General features: G+C 44.0%; 1 protein-coding gene across 1 annotated transcript in view; it reads left to right on the forward strand.

Annotated features, from left to right (window-relative positions):
• ISY1 (ISY1 splicing factor homolog) overlaps positions 1 to 19,065 on the forward strand; it is a 34,085-nt gene that overhangs the window by 8,117 nt on the left and 6,903 nt on the right. The window contains exons 6-8 of the mRNA XM_005571740.4: positions 6,832 to 6,944; positions 12,225 to 12,342; positions 18,480 to 18,602. Coding sequence (XP_005571797.2) covers positions 6,832 to 6,944; positions 12,225 to 12,342; positions 18,480 to 18,602 — 354 coding nt within the window. The remainder of the gene's footprint in view (positions 1 to 6,831; positions 6,945 to 12,224; positions 12,343 to 18,479; positions 18,603 to 19,065) is intronic.

Here is a 19,065-nt window from a genome sequence, read left to right on the forward strand (position 1 = left end):
TTCTTTTTTTTTTCTGAGATGGTGTTTTGCTCTTGTCACCCATGCCGGAGCGCAGTGGTGCAGTCTCAGCTCAATGTAACCTCCGCCTCTCAGGTTCAATTGATTCTCCTGCCTCAGCCTCCCGAGTAGCTGGGAATACAGGCGCCAGCCGCCACGCCTAGCTAATTTTCGTATTTTCAGTAGAGACAGGGTTTCACCATGTTGGCAAGGCTGGTCTCGAATTCCCAACCTCAGGTGATCCACCCACCTTGGCCTCCCTAAGTGCTGGGATTATAGGCATGAGCCACCACACCCAGCCCTGCTAAAGTACTTCTAATAAGAAACCCATAGTCTAAACTATTTAATGGTGAAGGATTGAATGCTTTCCTCCTAAGATCAGGAATAAGGCAAAGACATCCATTCTCACCACTATATTCAGCATGATGCTGGAAATCCTAGCTAGTGCAGTAAAGTTAGAAAAGGAAATAAAAGGCATAAAGATTAGAAAGTAATAAATAAAACTGTCTTTATTGTAATGTAGAAAATCCTATATAATTTTCTTTGTTATTTGAGATGGAGTCTCGCTCTGTCACCCAGGCTGGAGTGCAGTGGCGTAGTCTCAGCTCACTGCAACCTCTGCCCCCTGGGTTCAAGCAATTCTCCTGCCTCAGCCTCCTGAGTAGCTGGGCCTACAGGCATGTGCCACAATGCCTGGCTAATTTTTGTATTTTTAGTAGAGACAGCGTTTCGCCATGTTGGCCAGCCTGGTCTCGAACTCCCAACCTCAGGTGATCTGCCTGCCTCTGCCTCTCAAAGTACTGGGATTACAGGCATGAGCCACCATGCCCAGCCTAAAATCCTACATAATTTTGTATGTAGAAAATCCCAAGGAACCTACAGAAAGAATTCTAAAATGGATAAGTGAGTTTATCAAGTTCACAGAAAAGTTCAGTATACAGAATTTTATATATATATACACACATACACACACACACACACACACACACACATATATATATAATTTTTTTTTTTTTTGAGACAGAGTCTTGCTCTGTCGCCCACGCTGGAGTGCAGTGGCCCAGTCTCGGCTCACTGCAACCTCTGCCTCCCAGGTTCAAACTATTCTGCCTCAGCCTCTCGAGTAACTGGGACTACAGGCATCCACCACCACACCTGGCTGATTTTTGTATTTTTAGTAGAGACAGGGTTTCACCATGTTGGCTAGGCTGGTCTGGAACTTCTGGGCTCAATTGATCTGCCTGCTTCAGCCTCCCAAAGTGCTGGGATTACAGGTGTGAGCCACCATGCTCAGCTTCAAAGTTATATACTAACATTGAATAGCTGGAAATACAACATTTTTTTAAAGTGCTATTTACAAAAGCACCAAAACACAAGAAATAACTTAGGTATAAATCTTTTTAAAAAATTATTATTATTATTATTTTGAGATGGAGTCTCGCTGTGTCCCCCAGGCTGGAGTGCAGCTCACTGCAAGCTCTATCTCCCAGGTTCACGCCGTTCTCCTGCCTCAGCCTCTCGAGTAGCTGGGACTATAGGTGGCCGCCACCACGCCCAGCTAATTTTTTGTATTTATAGTAGAGACGAGGTTTCACCGTGTTAGCCAGAATGGTCTGGATCTCCTGACCTTGTGATCCACCTGCCTCGGCCTCCCAAAGTGCTGGGATTACAGGCATGAGCCACTGCACCTGGCCATACTTAGGTATAAATCTAACAAAATACAGTCAGGATCTGTATGCTGAAAACTAGGATGCAATGATTAAAGAAACCAAAGAAGACCTGAATGAATGGAGAAATATACTGTGCTGTCGTATGAGAAGACTTAACACAGTAAAGATGTTGATTCTTTCTGTCTTCAAATATATCACAATCAAAATTCTAACAGGATTTTTTGTTTACATTGATATTCTGTGTCTGAAATTTAATTGGAAAGGCGAACTACAATAGCCAAAACAATTTTGAAAAGGAACAAAATTGGAGCATTCATTCCACCTGATTTCAAGATGTAATAGAAAGCTCCAGCTTCCAGGTAATGTGGTATTGGTGAAAGGATAGGGCACATAGACCAAGGAAACAGAATTAGAAGTCCAGTAGAAGTCCAGAAATAGAGCCGCACATAAATGGTCAGTTGACTTTTTTTTTTTTTTTTTTTTTAATAGAGCCTTTCTCTGTCACCCAGGCTGGAGTCCAGTGGTGCAGTCATAGCTCACTGCAGCATCCACCTCCTGGGCTCAAGTGATCCTTTTGCCTCAACCTCTCATGTAGCTGAGACTGCAGATGCATGCCACCATGCCTGGCTAATTTTTTTCTTTCTTTTTTTTTTTTTGAGATGGAGTCTTGCTCTGTTGCCCAGGCTGGAGTGCAGTGGCACGATCTCGGCTCACTGCAAGCTCTGCCTCCAGGGTTTAAGCAATTCTCCTGCCTCAGCCTCCCGAGTAGCTGGGACTACAAGTGCATGCCACCATGCATGGCAGATTTTTTTGTGTATATATATATATATATATATATTTTTTTTTTTTTTTAGTGGAGACGGGGTTTCACTGTGTTAGCCAGGATGGTCTCCATCTCCTGACCTGATCTGCACACCTTGGCCTCCCAAAGTGCTGGGATTACAGGCGTGAGCTGCTGTTCCTGGCAGGCCTGGCTAATTTTTTTTTTTTTTTTTTTTTTTTTTTGAGATGGAGTTTCGTTCTTGTTGCCCAGGCTGGAGTGCAGTGGCGTGATCTCAGCTCACTGCAACCTCCACCTCCTGGGTTCAAGCGATTCTCCTGCCTCAGCCTCCCAAGTAGCTGGGATTACAGGCACGCATCACCATGCCCAGCTAATTGTTTGTATTTTTAGTAGAGATAGGGTTTCTCCATGTTTGTCAGACTGGTCCCGAACTGCCAACTTCATGTGATCTGCTCGCCTCGGCCTACCAGAGTGCTGGGATTACAGGTGTGAGCCACTGCGCCCAGCCCTGCCTGGCTAATTTTTAAATTTTTTGTAAAGATGGGCTCTTGTTGCCCAGGCTGGACTTGAGCAGTCTTCCCATCTGTGTCTCCCAAAGTGTTGGGATTACAGGCATGAGCCACTATGTCTGGCTTGGTCAATTGACTTTTGACAAAGTTATGAAAACAATTCAGTGGAGAAAGGGATGACAAATAACTCTTAAAAATTGATCAATAAGAAAATATAATTTGCGGCAGGGCGTGGTGGCTCACACCTGTAATCCCAGCACTTTGGGAGGCCGAGGCGAGTGGATCACAAGGTCAGGAGATTGAGACCATCCTGGCTAACACGGGGAAACCCTGTCTCTACTGAAAATACAAAAAAAATTAGCCGGACTTGGTGGCAGGCGCCTGTAGTCCCAGCTACTCGGGAAGCTGAGGTGGGAAGTGGCGTGATCTCAGGAGGCGGAGCTTGCAGTGAGCAGAGATCGTGCCACTGCACTCCAGCCTGGGTGACAGAGTGAGACTCCATCTCAAAAAAAAAAGAAAAAAATATATAATTTGTTTTAAGAAGTGGGCAAAATTTTGAACAGATACTTTACCAAAGAAAATATGTAGGCTCGGCACGGTGGCTCACGCCTGTAATCCCAACACTTTGGGAGGCCGAGATGGGTGGATCACTTGAGGCCAGGAGTTTGAGACTAGCCTGGCCAAGATGGCAAAACCCTGTCTCTACTAAAACTACAAAAATTAGCTGGGTGTGGTGGCTCACGTCTGTAATACCAACTACTTGGGAGGCTGAGGCATGAGGATAGCTTGAACCTGAGAGGCAGAGGTTGCAGTGAGCTGAGATTGTACCACTGCACTCCAGCCTGGGCAACAGAGCGAGACTGTCTAAAAAAAAAAATATATATATAGAGGCAGATGAGCATCTTTTCATGTATTTAACATAATAGTCATAAAGGAAATGCAGATTAAAACAAGATACTACACACTTAATAGAATGACTTAAAGAAATAGTGACAATGCCAAGTGCTGGTGAGTATGTGAAGTAATGAACTCACATGCACTGGTAGTGAGGAGGCAAAATGGAACAGCTACTTTAAAATGGGGTTTGGTGGTTTCTTATAAAGTTAAACATACACTTAACCTGTGATCCAGCAATTCCATTCCTAGATATTTCTCCAAGAGAAATGTAATCCTTTTCTGTTACACAAAAACTCATACATAATGTTTATAGTAGTCCCAAAACTGGAAGCAACCCAAAGGTCCTTCTGGTGAATGGATAAACAAACTGAGGTGTGTCTATACAATAAAATAATACTCAGTAGTAAAAACAAACATATAGACTAGGCACTGTGGCTCATGCCTATAATCCCCAGCACTTTGGGAGACCAAGGTGGGAGGATCGCTTTGAGCCCAGGAGTTGGGGACCAGCCTGGGCAACATAGTAAGGCCTCATCTTTGTAAATGATAATAATAATCAAAGTAAATAAATAAAATTAAAATATATGGATGAATCTCAAAAGCATGCTTTTGAGCATAATGCTGAGTGAAAGAAACAAAACTCAAAATGCTGTATAGTTTATGATCCCATTTATATGATGTTCTGGAAAAGCAAAATTATAGGAACAAAATACATTATGTTTACTAGTGGCCAAAAGTTGGGTAAGGGGAGGGGGTGACTATAGTGGCACATAAGGGAATGTTTTGGGGCGATGGAACTTTTTGTGTCTTAATTGTGGTCATGATTACATGATTATATGCATTTGTGAAAACTCATTATGTACCAAAAAGTAATGTTTTTATATATAGATTTTGGAAAGTCAATGAAAAAACGTAAAACATGTGATTTTTGTTTTCTCCAAGATGTCTTGGCTTTGCTTTGGGAGAGGCTTCTGGAATCCTCTCCGTTTGCTTTGGTTGAGGCCCTCAGATGATTGGGCAGATGATTGGGCTGCTTTGAGTTCTCTGTGTCTTTAGCACTGGAAAGTCTCACCATGGTGGTGGCAGATCTTTTTCTTTCTTAACAGAACAGAACATGGGAGTGGGAGGTTCTAAAATGTATTTTTTTAAAACTTTTTATTTATTTATTTTTTTTGAGACAGTCTTGCCCTGTCGCCCAGGCTGGAGTGCAGTGGCATGATCTTGGCTCAGTGCAACCTCTGTCTTCCAGGCTCAAGCAATTCTTCTGCCTCAAGCTTCCTCAGTAGCTGGGATTACAAGTGTGCACCACCGCTTCCGGCTAATTTTTGTATTTTTAGTAGAAACAAGGACTCCCCATGTTGGCCAAGGCTGGTCTCGAACTCCTGACCTCAAGTGATCTATCCTCCTGTGCCTCCCAGAAGGCTGGGATTACAGGTGTGAGCTACCGCACCCACTTACAGTGTATTCTTTTTACTTGACTTTTTTTTTTGAGTCAAGGTCTCACTCTGTCACCCAGGCTGGAGTACAGTGGTGCTATCACAGCTCACTGCAGTCTCCACCTCCTGGGCTCAAACGATTCTCCCACCTCAGTCTCCCAAGTAGCTGGAACCACAGGCATGTGCCACCACACCCAGTTAATTTTTCGTATTTTTGGTGGAGATGGGATTTCACTATGTTGCCCAGGCTGGCTTGAACTCCTGAGCTCAAGCAGTCCACCTACCTCGGCTTCCCAGAGTGCTGGGATTACAGGCATGAGCCACTGCACCCGGCCTGTTTGACTTTTTTTTTTTTTTTTTTTTGAGGTGGAGTCTTGCTCGTCGCCCAGGCTGGAGTGCAGTGGCACGATCTCGGCTCACTGCAAGCTCCACCTCCCAGGTTCATGCCATTCTCCTGTCTCAGCCTCCCGAGTAGTTGGGACTACAGGCGCCCGCCACCATGCCCTGCTAATTTTTTGTATTTTTAGCAGAGACAGGGTTTCACTGTGTTAGCCAGGATGATCTCGATCTCCTGACCTCGTGATCCACCTGCCTCGGCCTCCCAGAGTGCTGGGATTACAGGCGTGAGCCACCGTGCCTGGCCTGTTTGACTTTTTTTAAAAAATGGACTTTATCCAGCAAAAATTACATGTAATAAAATTACTCCATTTTTAATGTAGAGTTGGATGAATTACAGCAGATTTTTATACCCATGAAAGCCACCACGTCCACAAGCAGTATCCATCACCCCTAGAAGTCCTCTCATGCCCATCTTCTAGAGCATCAGTCTTAGCTGTAACCCAGGTGTAAGAGCCCTTCTGGACCTGCTGTTGTCATCCAGCATTACCTCATAAAGGCCTTGCTGTGTCTACACTGTGTGCAAATTGTCCCTTCCAACAGTTACATGATGTTTCATTTCAACATATTAGGGTTCATTAACCATTTTCCCACCTTCTCTATGGTGTGATGCCCCAGCTGCACCGCAGTGAAATTTGTTGTGCACATCCCTTTCAATTAATCCCTTAGGCTTAATTCTTAGCCCTATAGTCCTTGCCAGAAATTTTTCCCATATAGCAATACATTGCTTTCCTGAAAAGGCTAAACCATCATAGAATGCTGCCAGCCCTGGGTGCCCATCCCAGCCTCATTGTGTCTTTGCTGGCCTTGGTTGCTGTTTCCCCCTCTCTCTTAAGAGCTTGTTATTTCAGTAGCTGTATAAATGGAACTGCCGGGTTGTTTCAGGGTAGTTTGTATTTTTTTGGTTGCTAGTGAGGATGAAATTAGTTTCAAGGATTTTTTTTTTCTTACGCTAGTGGAAACTCTTTATAATTCTTGTCCTTTCATTTATTTGGGTTATTTTTCTTATCAATTTAGATGAGTATTTTTATGTAGTGTACCTTTGTAGATGTTCACATTGATTTTAAGGGTATGATATTGAGTGTAAGTGTTGGAGGTGTTGATGATTTTTATGGAATTATTTCGTTAACCTTTTTGTTTTCTAGCTGGTTTAGGTGAATTTCGAATTCGTGACCTGAATGATGAAATTAACAAGCTGCTAAGGGAGAAAGGACACTGGGAGGTCCGGATAAAGGAGCTGGGCGGTCCTGATTATGGAGTGAGTACATGGCAGCCCCAGTGGCGGGTCCCATCTAGTTTTCCACCCCCAGCAGTTCCTAGCCCATTCCTGCCATAGTAGTCCCTTGATACAGGAAACCTGTGAACAGGTGGGTAGGATGATGCTGGAAGACTTCACAGCACCTGCATCACAGTAGACAGGGCATCTGTATGTACTAGCCAGAAGGCCTTGTGTAAGCTGCTTCATCTCTGGGCCTTGTGTTTAAAATGACCGTGAGCCTGGGTGCGGTAGCTCACTCCTGTAATCCCAGCACTTTGGGAGGCCGAGGTGGGCAGATCACTTGAGGTCAGGAGTTCAAGACCAGCCTGGCCAATATGGCAAAAGCCCATCTCTTCTAAAAATACAAAAATTAGCTATGTGTGGTGATGCATGCCTGTAATCCCAGCTACTTGGGAGGCTGAGGCAGGAGAATCACTCGAACCTGGAAGACAGAGGTTGCAGTGAGCCAAGATCGCTACTGCACTCCAGCCTGGGCAACAGAGTCAGACTCCTTCCCCCCCACAAAAAAAAAAGAAAGAAAAGACTATGGTTCTTCGCTGGGTGCAGTGGCTCACGCCTGTAATCCTAGCAGTTTGGGAGGCTGAGTCAGGACGACCACTTGAGCACTGGAGTTTGAGATCAGCCTAGGCAACGTTGTGGGACCCTTAATCTACAAAATATTTAAACATTAGCTAGGCATGGTAGCAGATGCTTATAGTCCCAGAAGGATGAGGTGGGAGGGTCGCTTGAGCCTGGGAGGTGGAGGCTGCAGGGAGCTGTCATCATGCCACTCACCTCAGCCTGGGTGCCAGAGCAAGATGCTGTCTCAAAAAAAAAAAAAAAGATAAAATGACAATGGTTCCTCCCATTATTTGAGCACCTTAGGAACTGGAGACAGCCATTTGTTGGCTTTGTTATCTGAGAGCCATAGAGACACTCCATTCTGTCCTTTTTTTGGACTTCTGTAAGTACAATACTCTAGAAACATAGCTTTCAAACTTTTAAGAACATGGCCCATTGTAAAACACACACAGACACACACACACACAATCACAAGCCAGCACACAACGGTGCTGAAAAAACAGTAGTATGGTATACTTTGATATTTTTTATTCTGTTCTATTTTGGTTTTTAAAAAATTGATGTTTGTGACCTGCTTAACTGATTTCATGACGCACTAATGGGTCTTGGTTTTGAAAACTCCTGCCCCAGAGCCTAATTATTTCACACTTTTGTGATGAGACCTACCTCAGATCACTGGAAACAACAGTATCTAATCAATGGACGATAACATGTTATATAAGAAACACATGCAGTTTTTCTACGTGTTGATCTTTTCACCTTTGAGAAATCTTAACACATAACCGTAATTCTCCCCCTAGTACATACAAATGGAGCATTCAGCCTTCCCACTGCAGAAGAGGAAAGACACTCCCATTTCTGAAGCCCCTTTTGTGTCTGGGCACTGCACTAGGAGCCTTCTTTTCTCTTGGATGTCTTGCCTAACTTCTTTTTTTCTTTTCATTTATTTTATTTTTGTTGTTTCTTATTTTTATATGCCAATCTTCTCTGTATCATTCTGATTTTAGTATATGTCCTGCCAGAGTGAGCACTTGCCTGACCTCTTCAGCAGTTGTGTGGTGGAGATTTTATTTTTCCTGTGAGGCTGCTTAAAAGCAGCTCATTAATCCACCTAGAAAAGTGGTCTCAGATGTATGAAAAAATTAATATATGAAATGTTAAGTTCCACCACCTAAATTCAACATAAATTCAATATAAATATATGAAAATTAATATTTTTATATATTTTCTTCCAGAGACTTTTAATACTTAATAATTTTGTTTTTATTTTCCACATATAAAAGTAATATCACTAAGTTCAGAAAAGTACAAAGAAGCAGAACAACACTCAGTCACAATCCCATTACATAAGCGCAGCCACTTGAATATGCTCTTTATCTTTTTTTTTTCCTTCCGTTGTTTTTTGTATGAATGTCATAATTGAAACCATACTCACTATATGTCCAATTTTGGTTCTAGGTTTTGTTTTTCTTTTCAAAATGGTAGCTTTGATTATATAAACAAGTACATATTTTCGTGTAGAGAAAGAATATAAATATAAAAATTATAAAATATAAACAATACATATTAGTGTATATATTATAGAAATTCATTAATATTCTCAACTACGTGCTTTATTCTCTAAACTGTATAAGGAATACCCCTTCATGTCAGATAATCATATGATCGATAAGTATATTAAATTGTTTTATTTTATTTTATTTTAGTTTTTTTTTTTTTGAGATGGAGTCTCGCCTTGTCACCCAGGCTGGAGTGCAGTGGCGTGATCTTGGCTCACTGCAACCTCCGCCTCCTGGGTTCAAACAATTCTCATGCCCCAGGCTCCGGAGCAGTTCAGATTACAGGTGTGTGCCACCATACCTGGCTAATTTTTGTATTTTAGTAGAGTTGGGGTTTGACCATGTTGGCCAGGCTGGTCTCGAACTCCTGATCTCTGGTGATCTGCCCATGTTGGTCTCCCAAAGTGCTGGAATTACAGGTGTGAGCCACTGCACCCAGCCTTTTAGTTTTTGAGACAGGATCTTACTCTGTTACCCCAGGCTGGAGTGCAGTGTCACGATCATGGTTCACTTCAGCCTTGACTCCAAGTGCAAGTGATCCTTTTACCTCAGCCTCCCGAGCAGCTGAGATGACAGATGTGTGCCACCATGCTTAGCTAATTTTTTTTTTTTTTTTTTTTTTTGACACGGAGTCTTGCTCTGTTACCCAGGCTGGAGTGCAGGGGCGTGATTTCGGCTCACTGCAACCTCCCCCTCCTAGGTTCAAGCAATTCTCATGCCTCAGCCTCCAGAGTAGCTGGGATTACAGGTGCCCACCACCACACCCAGCTAATTTTTGTATTTTTATTAGAGACAGGGTTTCACCATGTTGGCCAGGCTGGTCTCGATCTCCTGATCTCAGGTGATCCACCTGCCTTGGCCTCCCAAAGTGCTGGGATTACAGGCATGAGCCACTGTCCCTGGCCATGCCCAGCTAATTTTTAAATTTTTTGTAGAAATGGTGTCCCATTATATTGCCCAGGCTGGTCTCAAGCTCCTGGAGTTAGTCATCCTGCCTCAGCCTCCGAAAGTGCTGGGATTACAGGCGTGAGCCGCTGTGCTCAACCAAATTGTATAATTTTTAAAAATGTTTTTTAACTCAACATTGCAGAAATATACAGAACTTTTATATACCCTTTTTACAGATTTACCAGTATTTAACATTTTACTTGTATTTGCTTTATTTTCTTTATGTACCTTGAGATTTATTTTTTGTGAAGCATTTGAAAGGTAGGTTAAAATACATCATGCTTCTTTACTCTTTAATATATGTGTATTTCCTAAGAAGAAGAATATTCTCTTATATAACCATGGTAGAGCTATCAAGTCTAAGAAATTTAACCTGGCTACAATAATTGAATCCATGTGGCATTTCATCAATTTTCCCAGTAATGTCCTTGGTAGCATTTCCCCTGCAGTACAGGACCTGGTCCAGGGTCACATACTACATGTAGTTGTCAAATCGTCTTTTTTTTTTTTTTTTTTGAGGCAGAGTCTCACTCTGTCGTCCAGGCTGCAGTGCAGTGGTGCGTGATCTCAGCTCACTGCAACCTCCGCCTCCCAGGTTCAAGTGATTCTTGTGCTCCAGCCTCCCAAGGAGCTGAGATTACAGATGTGCACCACCACACCTTGCTAATTTTTGTATTTTTAGTAGAGATGGGGTTTTACCATGTTGGCCAGGCTGGTTTTGAACTCCTGACCTCAGGTAATCTGCTCGCCTTGGTGTCCCAAAGTGCAGGGATTACAGATGTGAGCCACCATACCCAGCAAATCATCAGTTTTAATAGATATAGTTGTATCTTCTGGATGTATTTCATTTGTTTTCTACTGATTGTCATATAGGTTGTTGGTAATCTTTTTAAAGGTTTTGTCACTTAACATCGTGTTTTTTATTTTTATTTATTTTTATTTTATTTTTTTGAGACAGAGTCTCGCTGTGTCACCCAGGCTGGAGTGCAGTGGCGCAATCTCGGCTCACTGCAAGCTCTGCCTCCTGGGTTCATACCATTCTCCTGCCTCAGCCTCCTGAGTAGCTGGGACCACAAGCACCCGCCACCATGCCCGGCTAATTTTTTGTATTTATAGTAGAGATGGGGTTTCCCCGTGTTAGCCAGGATGGTCTCGATCTCCTGACCTCATGATCCACCTGCCTCAGCCTCCCAAAGTGCTAGGATTACAGGCATGAGCCACCGCGCCTGGCCTATTTTTATTTAGTTTTTTTGAGACAGGGTCTCGCTCTGTCACCCAGGCTGGAATGCAGTGGCACGATAGACATATGTCACCATGCCTGGCTAGTTTTTGCATTTTTTTGTAGAGACAAGGTTTCACCATGTTGCCCAGGCTGGTTGTGAACTCCTGGCCTCAAGTGATCTTCCCGCCTCGGTCTCCCAGAGTGCTGGGATTACAGGTGTGAGCCACCGTACCCAGCCCATAAGTGTTTTTTATTTATTTATTTATTTTATATTTGAGACAGAGTCTCTCTCTGTCGCCTAGGCTGGAGTGCAATGGCATGATCTTGGCTCACTGCAATCTCCACCTCCCAGGTTCAAGCAATTCTTCCTGCCCTAGCCTCCTGAGTAGCTGGGATTACAGGGATGTATCACCACACCTAGCTAATTTTTGTATAGTAGAGACAGGGTTTTGCCATGTTGCCCAGGCTGGTCTTGAACTCCTAAGCTGAAGTGATCCGCCTACCTTGGCCTCCCAAAGTGCTAGGATTACAGGTGTGAGCCACTACATCCGGCTATTAAAATATATTTGCAAACATGGAAATAGTGGGTTTAAAGATAAGATTCGCCAGACGCAGTGGCCTATGCCTGTAATCCCAGCACTTTGGGAGGCCGAGGCAGGCGGATCGCTAGGTCAGGAGATCGAGACCATCCTGGCCAACATGGTGAAACCCCATCTCTACTAAAAATACAAAAATTAGCCAGGCGTGGTGGCATGCACCTGTAATCCCAGCTACTCAGGAGGCTGAGACAGGCAAATCACTTGAACCTGGGAGGCGGAGGTTGCAGCGAGATTGTGCTACTGCACTCCAGCCTGGGCAACAGAGCGAGAGTCCACCTCAAATAAGTAAATGGGCAACAGAGCGAGACTCCACCTCAAATAAATAATAACTAACTAACAGATCCATTTTCTCTTTTTTCTTCCCAATAAGAAAGTTGGTCCTAAAATGCTGGATCATGAAGGAAAAGAAGTCCCAGGAAACCGAGGTTACAAGTACTTTGGAGCTGCAAAAGATTTGCCTGGTGTTAGAGAGCTGTTTGAAAAAGAACGTAAGTAACTAAGTTTATGACAGTTTTAGCCTTTCGTTGGTAATAATCATAGGAGTAGATATGCTATATGCTAACTGCTCTTACTTTTTTTTTCTTAGTTGCATAACAGCCTTATAATGTAGGAATTATTGTTCCCAGATTTCAACTGAGAATTCTTAAGAAATGGGATGGAATCATAGGCCCATGACATACAACTGGGGCTGGAAAGTACGCCCAGGATTGGCTGGTGCAGGTTTCTGCCTTTGGCAGGTGCTAATCTGTCAGTCTGGACAAGGAGTTTCCTTATTTGAAGTTTCCCAGAACGATTGGGGCAGGTTCTGAAGTTCATTGAATCCGGTTCATGTTTCAGTTACTTATTAGTTGAAAAAATGATAACCAATGAACAAATAAAATCTTGGGCCAAACCCTAACATGTAAAAATGGAAAAAAGCGAGACCGGGCGCTGTGGCTCATGCCTATAATCCCAGCACTTTGGGAGGCCGAGGTGGGCAGATCACCTGAGGTAGGGAGTTTGAGACCAGCCTGGCCAACATGGTGAAACCCTGTCTCTACTAAACTTACAAAATTAGCTGGGCATGGTGGTGCATGCCTGTAATCCTAGCTGCTCAGGAGGCTCAGACAGGAGAATCGCTTGAATCTGGGGAGTGGAGGTTGCGGTGAGCCGAGATCACAAAATTGCACTGCAGCCTGGACAACAAGAGTGAAAGTCCATCTCAAAGAAAAAAAAAAAAGGAGAAAAGTGGAGCTGCTTTGTGTGAATCCAGTAGGGCACCTCCACGTCTCCTCCTTCTTTCAGCCAAACCTCCAGAATATAATTTGAAACTGTTAGTCTGGAGTTTTAGTCTGTTTTAATTTTGTGTTTTAGAAAGGTAGTCAGCACTTCGTAGGAAAAAGTGTGAGAGGCAGAGAAGAATGATGCCAGTATTCTCACCATTATTGCGTTTTGTTGTGTCTCCTTTTAGTTGATTTTTCTATTTTTTTTTTAATATAGTTCTACTTTTATTAAACCCTGCTTATTTTAAAATTCGTTATTCCAAAACTAGTTTTGTATAGGTCGCTGCCATCACTTAAAAATAATTCAGAGTTTAAATATTGTGCCATTAATTATGAAGCAATGTGTTTTTTATTGCAGAGAAGTTATAGCCAGGTACAGTGGCTCATGGTTGTAATCCCAGCACTTTGGGAGGCCAAGGCGGGAGAATCACAAGGTCGGGAGTTCCAGACCAGCCTGGCCAACATGGTGAAACCCTGTCTCTACTAAAAATACAAAAAAAAAAATTAGCTGGGCATAGTGGCAGGCACCTGTAATCCCAGCTACTCAGGAGGCTGAGGCAGGAGAATCGCTTGAACCTGGGAGGTGGAGGTTGCAGTGAGCCGAGATTGTGCCACTGCACTCCAGCCTGGGCAGCAAAGCAAGACTCCATCTTAAACCAAAAAAGTAAGTTGTAAAATACAGAAAATCAGAAAAAGACCACTCACATTTTCACACCTCATATGTAATGATTGTTAATACATTAGGACATTGTTCCCTCCAGTTTCTTTCTATTTGTTTATTTTTGTTTATTTTTTTGGTGAGACGGAGTCTTGCTCTGTTGCACAGACTGGAGTGTAGTGGTGCGATCTTGGCTCACTGCAACCTCTGCCTCCCGGGTTTGTGGCCCAATCTCGGTTCACTGCAAGCTCTGCCTCCCAGGTTCACACCATTCTCTTGCCTCAGCCTCCCGACTACAGGCGTCTGACACCATGCCCAGCTATTTTTTTTTCTTTTTCTTTTTCTTTTTTTGTACTTTTAGTAGAGACGGGGTTTCACCGTGTTAGCCAGGATAGTCTCGATTTCCTGACCTCGTGATCTGCTCGCCTTGGCCTCCCAAAGTGCTGGGATTACAGGCGTGAGCCACCGTGCCTGGTACTAATTTGTATTTTTAGTAGAGACAAGATTTCACTATGTTGGCCAGGGTGGTCTCGAGCTCTTTTTTTTTTTTTTTTTTTTTTTTTTTTTTGAGATGGAGTCTTGCTCTGTTATCCAGGTTGGAGTGCAGTGACGCGATCTCACATCACTGCTGCAAGCTCCACTTCCCAGGTTCACACCATTCTCCTGCGTCAGCCTCCCGAGTAGCTGGGACTACAGGTGCCCGCCACCACACCTGGCAAAGTTTTTGTATTTTTTAGTAGAGACGGGCTTTCACCATGTTAGCCAAGATGGTCTCGATCTCCTGACCTAGTGATCCACCCGCCTCAGCCTCCCAAAGTGCTGGGATTATAGGCGTGAACCACTGCTTCCAGCCGGTCTTGAACTCTGATGTTGTGATCTGCCCACCTCAGCCTCTGTCTCGTGCTCCCAAAGCGCTGGGATTATAGGAGTGAGCCACCTCACCTGGCTGTTCCTTCCAGTTTCTAAAGGATTATACTGGGGCGGCTCCTACTTTGTGATTATGCTCTATATGTTAGGTTTTTTGCATTTACATTTTTCTACATATATTTTTGCTTATTCCAGTCATAGATTTTTGGATTTTTAAATTTATTTTTCCTTTTTTGTCATCTCTTTAAAAGATTTTTGTTTTAGAAAGAAAATGCTTAAGTCAATTTTACCGGTTATAATTCAAATAGTACAGATAGAGTTAAAGTCCTCTTACCTCTACCCTCATCCCAGTGCCCCTCCTAGAGGTAACTGATAATCATTATTATCATTTGGTATGTTCCTTTCCGGCCTTAAGAAAAAAAATTTTTTTTAGGCCAGAAAGGAACATACCAAATGATAATAATGATGGTGGCTTACACCTGTAATCCCAGCACTTTGGGAGGCCAAGGAGGGTGGATCACATGAGGTCAGGAGTTCAAGACCAGCCTGACCAACATGGTGAAACCGCATCTCTACTGAAAATACAGAATCAGGCCGGGCGTGGTGGCTACGCCTGTAATCCCAGCACTTTGGGAGGCCGAGGTGGGCGGATCACAAGGTGAGGAGATCAAGACCATCCCGGCTAACACAGTGAAACCCTGTCTCTGCTAAAAAAAATACGAAAAATTAGCTGGTTATGGTGGCAGGCTCCTGTAATCCCAGCTATTCGGGAGGCTGAGGCAGGAGAATGGCGTGAACCCAGGAGGTGGAGCTTGCAGTGAACTGAGATCACGCCATTGCACGACTCTGTCTTTAAAGAAAAGAAGAAAATACAAAATTAGCCAGGCATGGTGGTGCATGCCTGTAATCCCAGCTACTTGAGAGGCTGAGGCAGGAGAATTGCTTGAACCCGGGAAGCAGAGGTTGCAGTAAGCCGAGATTGCACAACTGCATTCCAGCCTGGGCGACAGAGCAAGACTCTGTCTCAAAGACAGGACCTTGTTCTGTCACCCAGGCTGTGGAAGAAGTGGTGCAATCATAGCTCATTGCAGCCTTGAACTCCAGGGCTCAAGGCATCCTTCTGCCTCAGCCTCTTGAGTAGCTAGGAGTACAGGCATGTATCACCACCCCTGACATTTTTAAAAATTTCTGTAGAGATGGGAGTCTCACTATGTTGTCTAGTAATTCTTGAACTCCTTGCCTCGAGCAGGCCTCCTGCCTCGGGCTCCCAAAGCATTGGGATTACAAGCATGAACCCCTGCACTCAGCCTTCTTCTAGTCCCGTTTCCAGGCAGTTACATGCTTATTTCATCAGTATAAGTGACAGATGACTTAACCCCAAGGAAATCCCAGGATAGTTTGCCTTCAGGCATGGCTGAATGTAGCTCACATTTCTTTGTGTTGCAGTTTTGACTTCCACTGTGTAAACTTCTTTCTCTGCCTGGCTTTCCACTTGTGGATGACTTTCTAAAACAGTCATCTGTCATTGACTTAGGTCTTGTTCTCTCAGCAACAGATTTTTCTCCCAAGCAGCTCAAGCAAAATTCCCAGACTGAGTGTAGTTGGTTTTGATTGGATTATAATGCCATCATCCATATACCAGCCCCTGTGGCCAGGAGGAATGCAGTACTCTGAGCCAGCCAGGCTTCAACCTGCACTATCTCCTGGCTCCAGCCAGCATGATGACCACCACTTACATGACGTGGCCCAAGAGTGGCAGAGGGGTGGGCAGAGTTGCTGTTACCAACAGTGGGGTGATAGATAGAGGCCTGCCAAATGACAGTGGCTCTTTCATAACTGTTGTGTTGTGATAGCCATTAGTATCCTCCCACAAATGTACTTAGAACTCTGTTAGTGGATGTGAAGGATTAAAGAGTATCATGGTATGGATTAACCATACCTAACAATTCCTCCATTGCAGACCTTTACTTTCCAGTTTTTTTTTTCTTTCTTTCTTTCTTTTTTTTTTTTTTGAGATGGACTCTCACTCTGTTGCCCTGGCTAGAGTGCAGTGGTGCGATCTCGACTCACTGCCAGCTCTGCTTCCTGGGTTGAAGTGTTTCTCCTACCTCAGCCTCCTCAGTAGCTTGGGATTATAGGCGCCTGGCAACACGCCTGGCTAATTTTTGTATTTTTAATAGAGATAGGGTTTTGCCATGTTGGCCAGTCTGGTCTTGAACTCCTGACCTCAGGTGATCTACCTGCCTTGGCCTCCCAAAATGCTGGGATTACAGGCATGAGCCACTGCGCCTGGCCAGCTTTTATTCTTTGACTAATCTGGTTGGTTGTCATTTTCTTTTTCATTTTCAATAATTACTTGGCCGGGCGCAGTGGCTCACACCTATAATCTTAGCACTTTGGGAAGCCTAAGCAGGCAGATCACCTGAGGTCAGGAGTTTGAGACTTGCCTGGCCAACAAGTGAAATCCATCTCTCCTAAAAATACAAAAATTAGCTGGGTGTGGTGGCGGGTGCCTGTAATCCCAGCTACTCGGGAGGCTGAGACAGGAGAATCACTTGAACCTGGAGGCAGAGGTTGTAGTGAGCCGAGATCATGCCATTGCACTCCAGCCTGGACAACAAGAGTGAAATTCCATTACAAAAAAAAAAAAAGAATTACTTGAATATTCTGGCTAATAGTCCTAGTCTGAAAGTATCTTCTTTAGGGCTTTCTCATCTATCTTTTTTGTTTGTTTATAGGTTCTTTTGTCTTTTTTATTTACTTATGTTTCTTGTCATGCTTTTTCATTAAACATTATGACAGTTCCTGTGTTACTAAAATACTTTGTGAATTAGCATTACAGGGGCTGCAGGATATCCCATCCCATACATATTCTGCAATTTACAATCCTAGGTTATTTCCAAGTTTTCTCTCTTACATAAATAATAATGTGATGCATATTTCTGTCCATGAAGCTTTTTGCTATCTTATGTTTGCACTGCAACCAGCCTGGATTTCTTTTTTTTTTCTTCTTTTTTTTTTTTTTTTTTTTGAGACGGAATCTGGCTCTATCGCCCAGGCTGGAGTGCAATGGCACGGTCTTGGCTCACGGCAACCTCCGCCTCCTGGGTTCAAGTGATTCTGCTGCCTCAGCCTCTGGAGTAGCTGGGATTAAAGGGGCCCACCACCATGCCTGACTGATTTTTGTATTTTTAGTAGAGATGGGGTTTCACCATGTTGGCCACGCTGGTCTCGAACTGCTGACCTCATGATTCTCTCGCCTCGGCCTCCCAAAGTGCTGGGATTACAGGCATGAGCCACCGCGCCGAGCTTGGTTTTGTTTTTTAATTAGGTAGGTTGCTTTTAAATGGACTAATGGGTTCAAGTACTGAATTTAAAAAGGGCTCTACCGCTTAAATAATCCCATGAATAATATAGAAAAGTGCCTATCCATGGTATTTTCTTTTTTTGTGATGGAGTCTTGCTTTGTTGTCCAGGCTAGAGTGCAGTGGTGTGACCTCGGCTCACTGCAAACTCTGCCTCCCGGGTTCAAGCGATTCTCCTGCCTCAGCCTGAGCAGCTGGGATTACAGGTGCGCACCACCACGCCTGGTGAATTTTTGTATTTTTAGTAGAGACGAGGTTTCACCATGTTGGTCAGGCTGGTCTCGAACTCCTGACCTCGTGAGTCACCTGCCTCGGCCTCCCAAAGTGCTGGGATTATAGGCGCGAGCCACCGCGCCTACGCGGTATTTTCATGAACATACGTGCCACGTGGCTGTGTAGCGTTGCATCAGGAGACAGCTTTGCTGGAGTGTGATTGTGACTTGGAAACTCAGCTCTGTTTCTGTTTCTTATAGCTCTTCCTCCTCCCAGAAAGACACGTGCTGAGCTCATGAAGGCAATCGATTTTGAGTACTATGGTTACCTAGATGAAGATGATGGTGTTATTGTGCCTTTGGAACAGGAATATGAAAAGAAACGTAGGTCTCTGGGCATTTTATTTTAGAATAGATGGCATCTGTTTTCTGTTGTCTCCTTTGAAAACAGGATTTTCAATAGTGCTTTATGCCAGAAGGGAGTTTTCTTTGTTGCTAATGGTCTTCAGGTGTGATGGTCTGTTAATTCCCTGATCCCTGTGAGGCAGTCAAGGCTGTGTGGGCCAGAGATAAAGGTTGGGGAAGCCATGAGAGCCAAGTCTGACCAGTCCCTGTCTGCTAGGAGGTCACCATCTGGATTCGTGCTAATACCAGTGCCCATGTGACACATCAAGCCAGGACTTTGGAAGCAAGTGGTCTGGAGCTGGAGCTGATTTCTAGCATGCTCTGCCCCTGCCTTCTCTGTTTTCATGTGGACATGTTGGGAAGCCACTCAGGTTGTGGAACTGGGGAGGATTTGGGAATGTTCCCAAAAAATCTGCTTTGAAGTGACTGAAAGCCAGAGCTG

Source organism: Macaca fascicularis, chromosome 2, assembly GCF_037993035.2.
Source record: "Macaca fascicularis isolate 582-1 chromosome 2, T2T-MFA8v1.1".
Taxonomy (NCBI): Eukaryota; Metazoa; Chordata; class Mammalia; order Primates; family Cercopithecidae; genus Macaca; species Macaca fascicularis.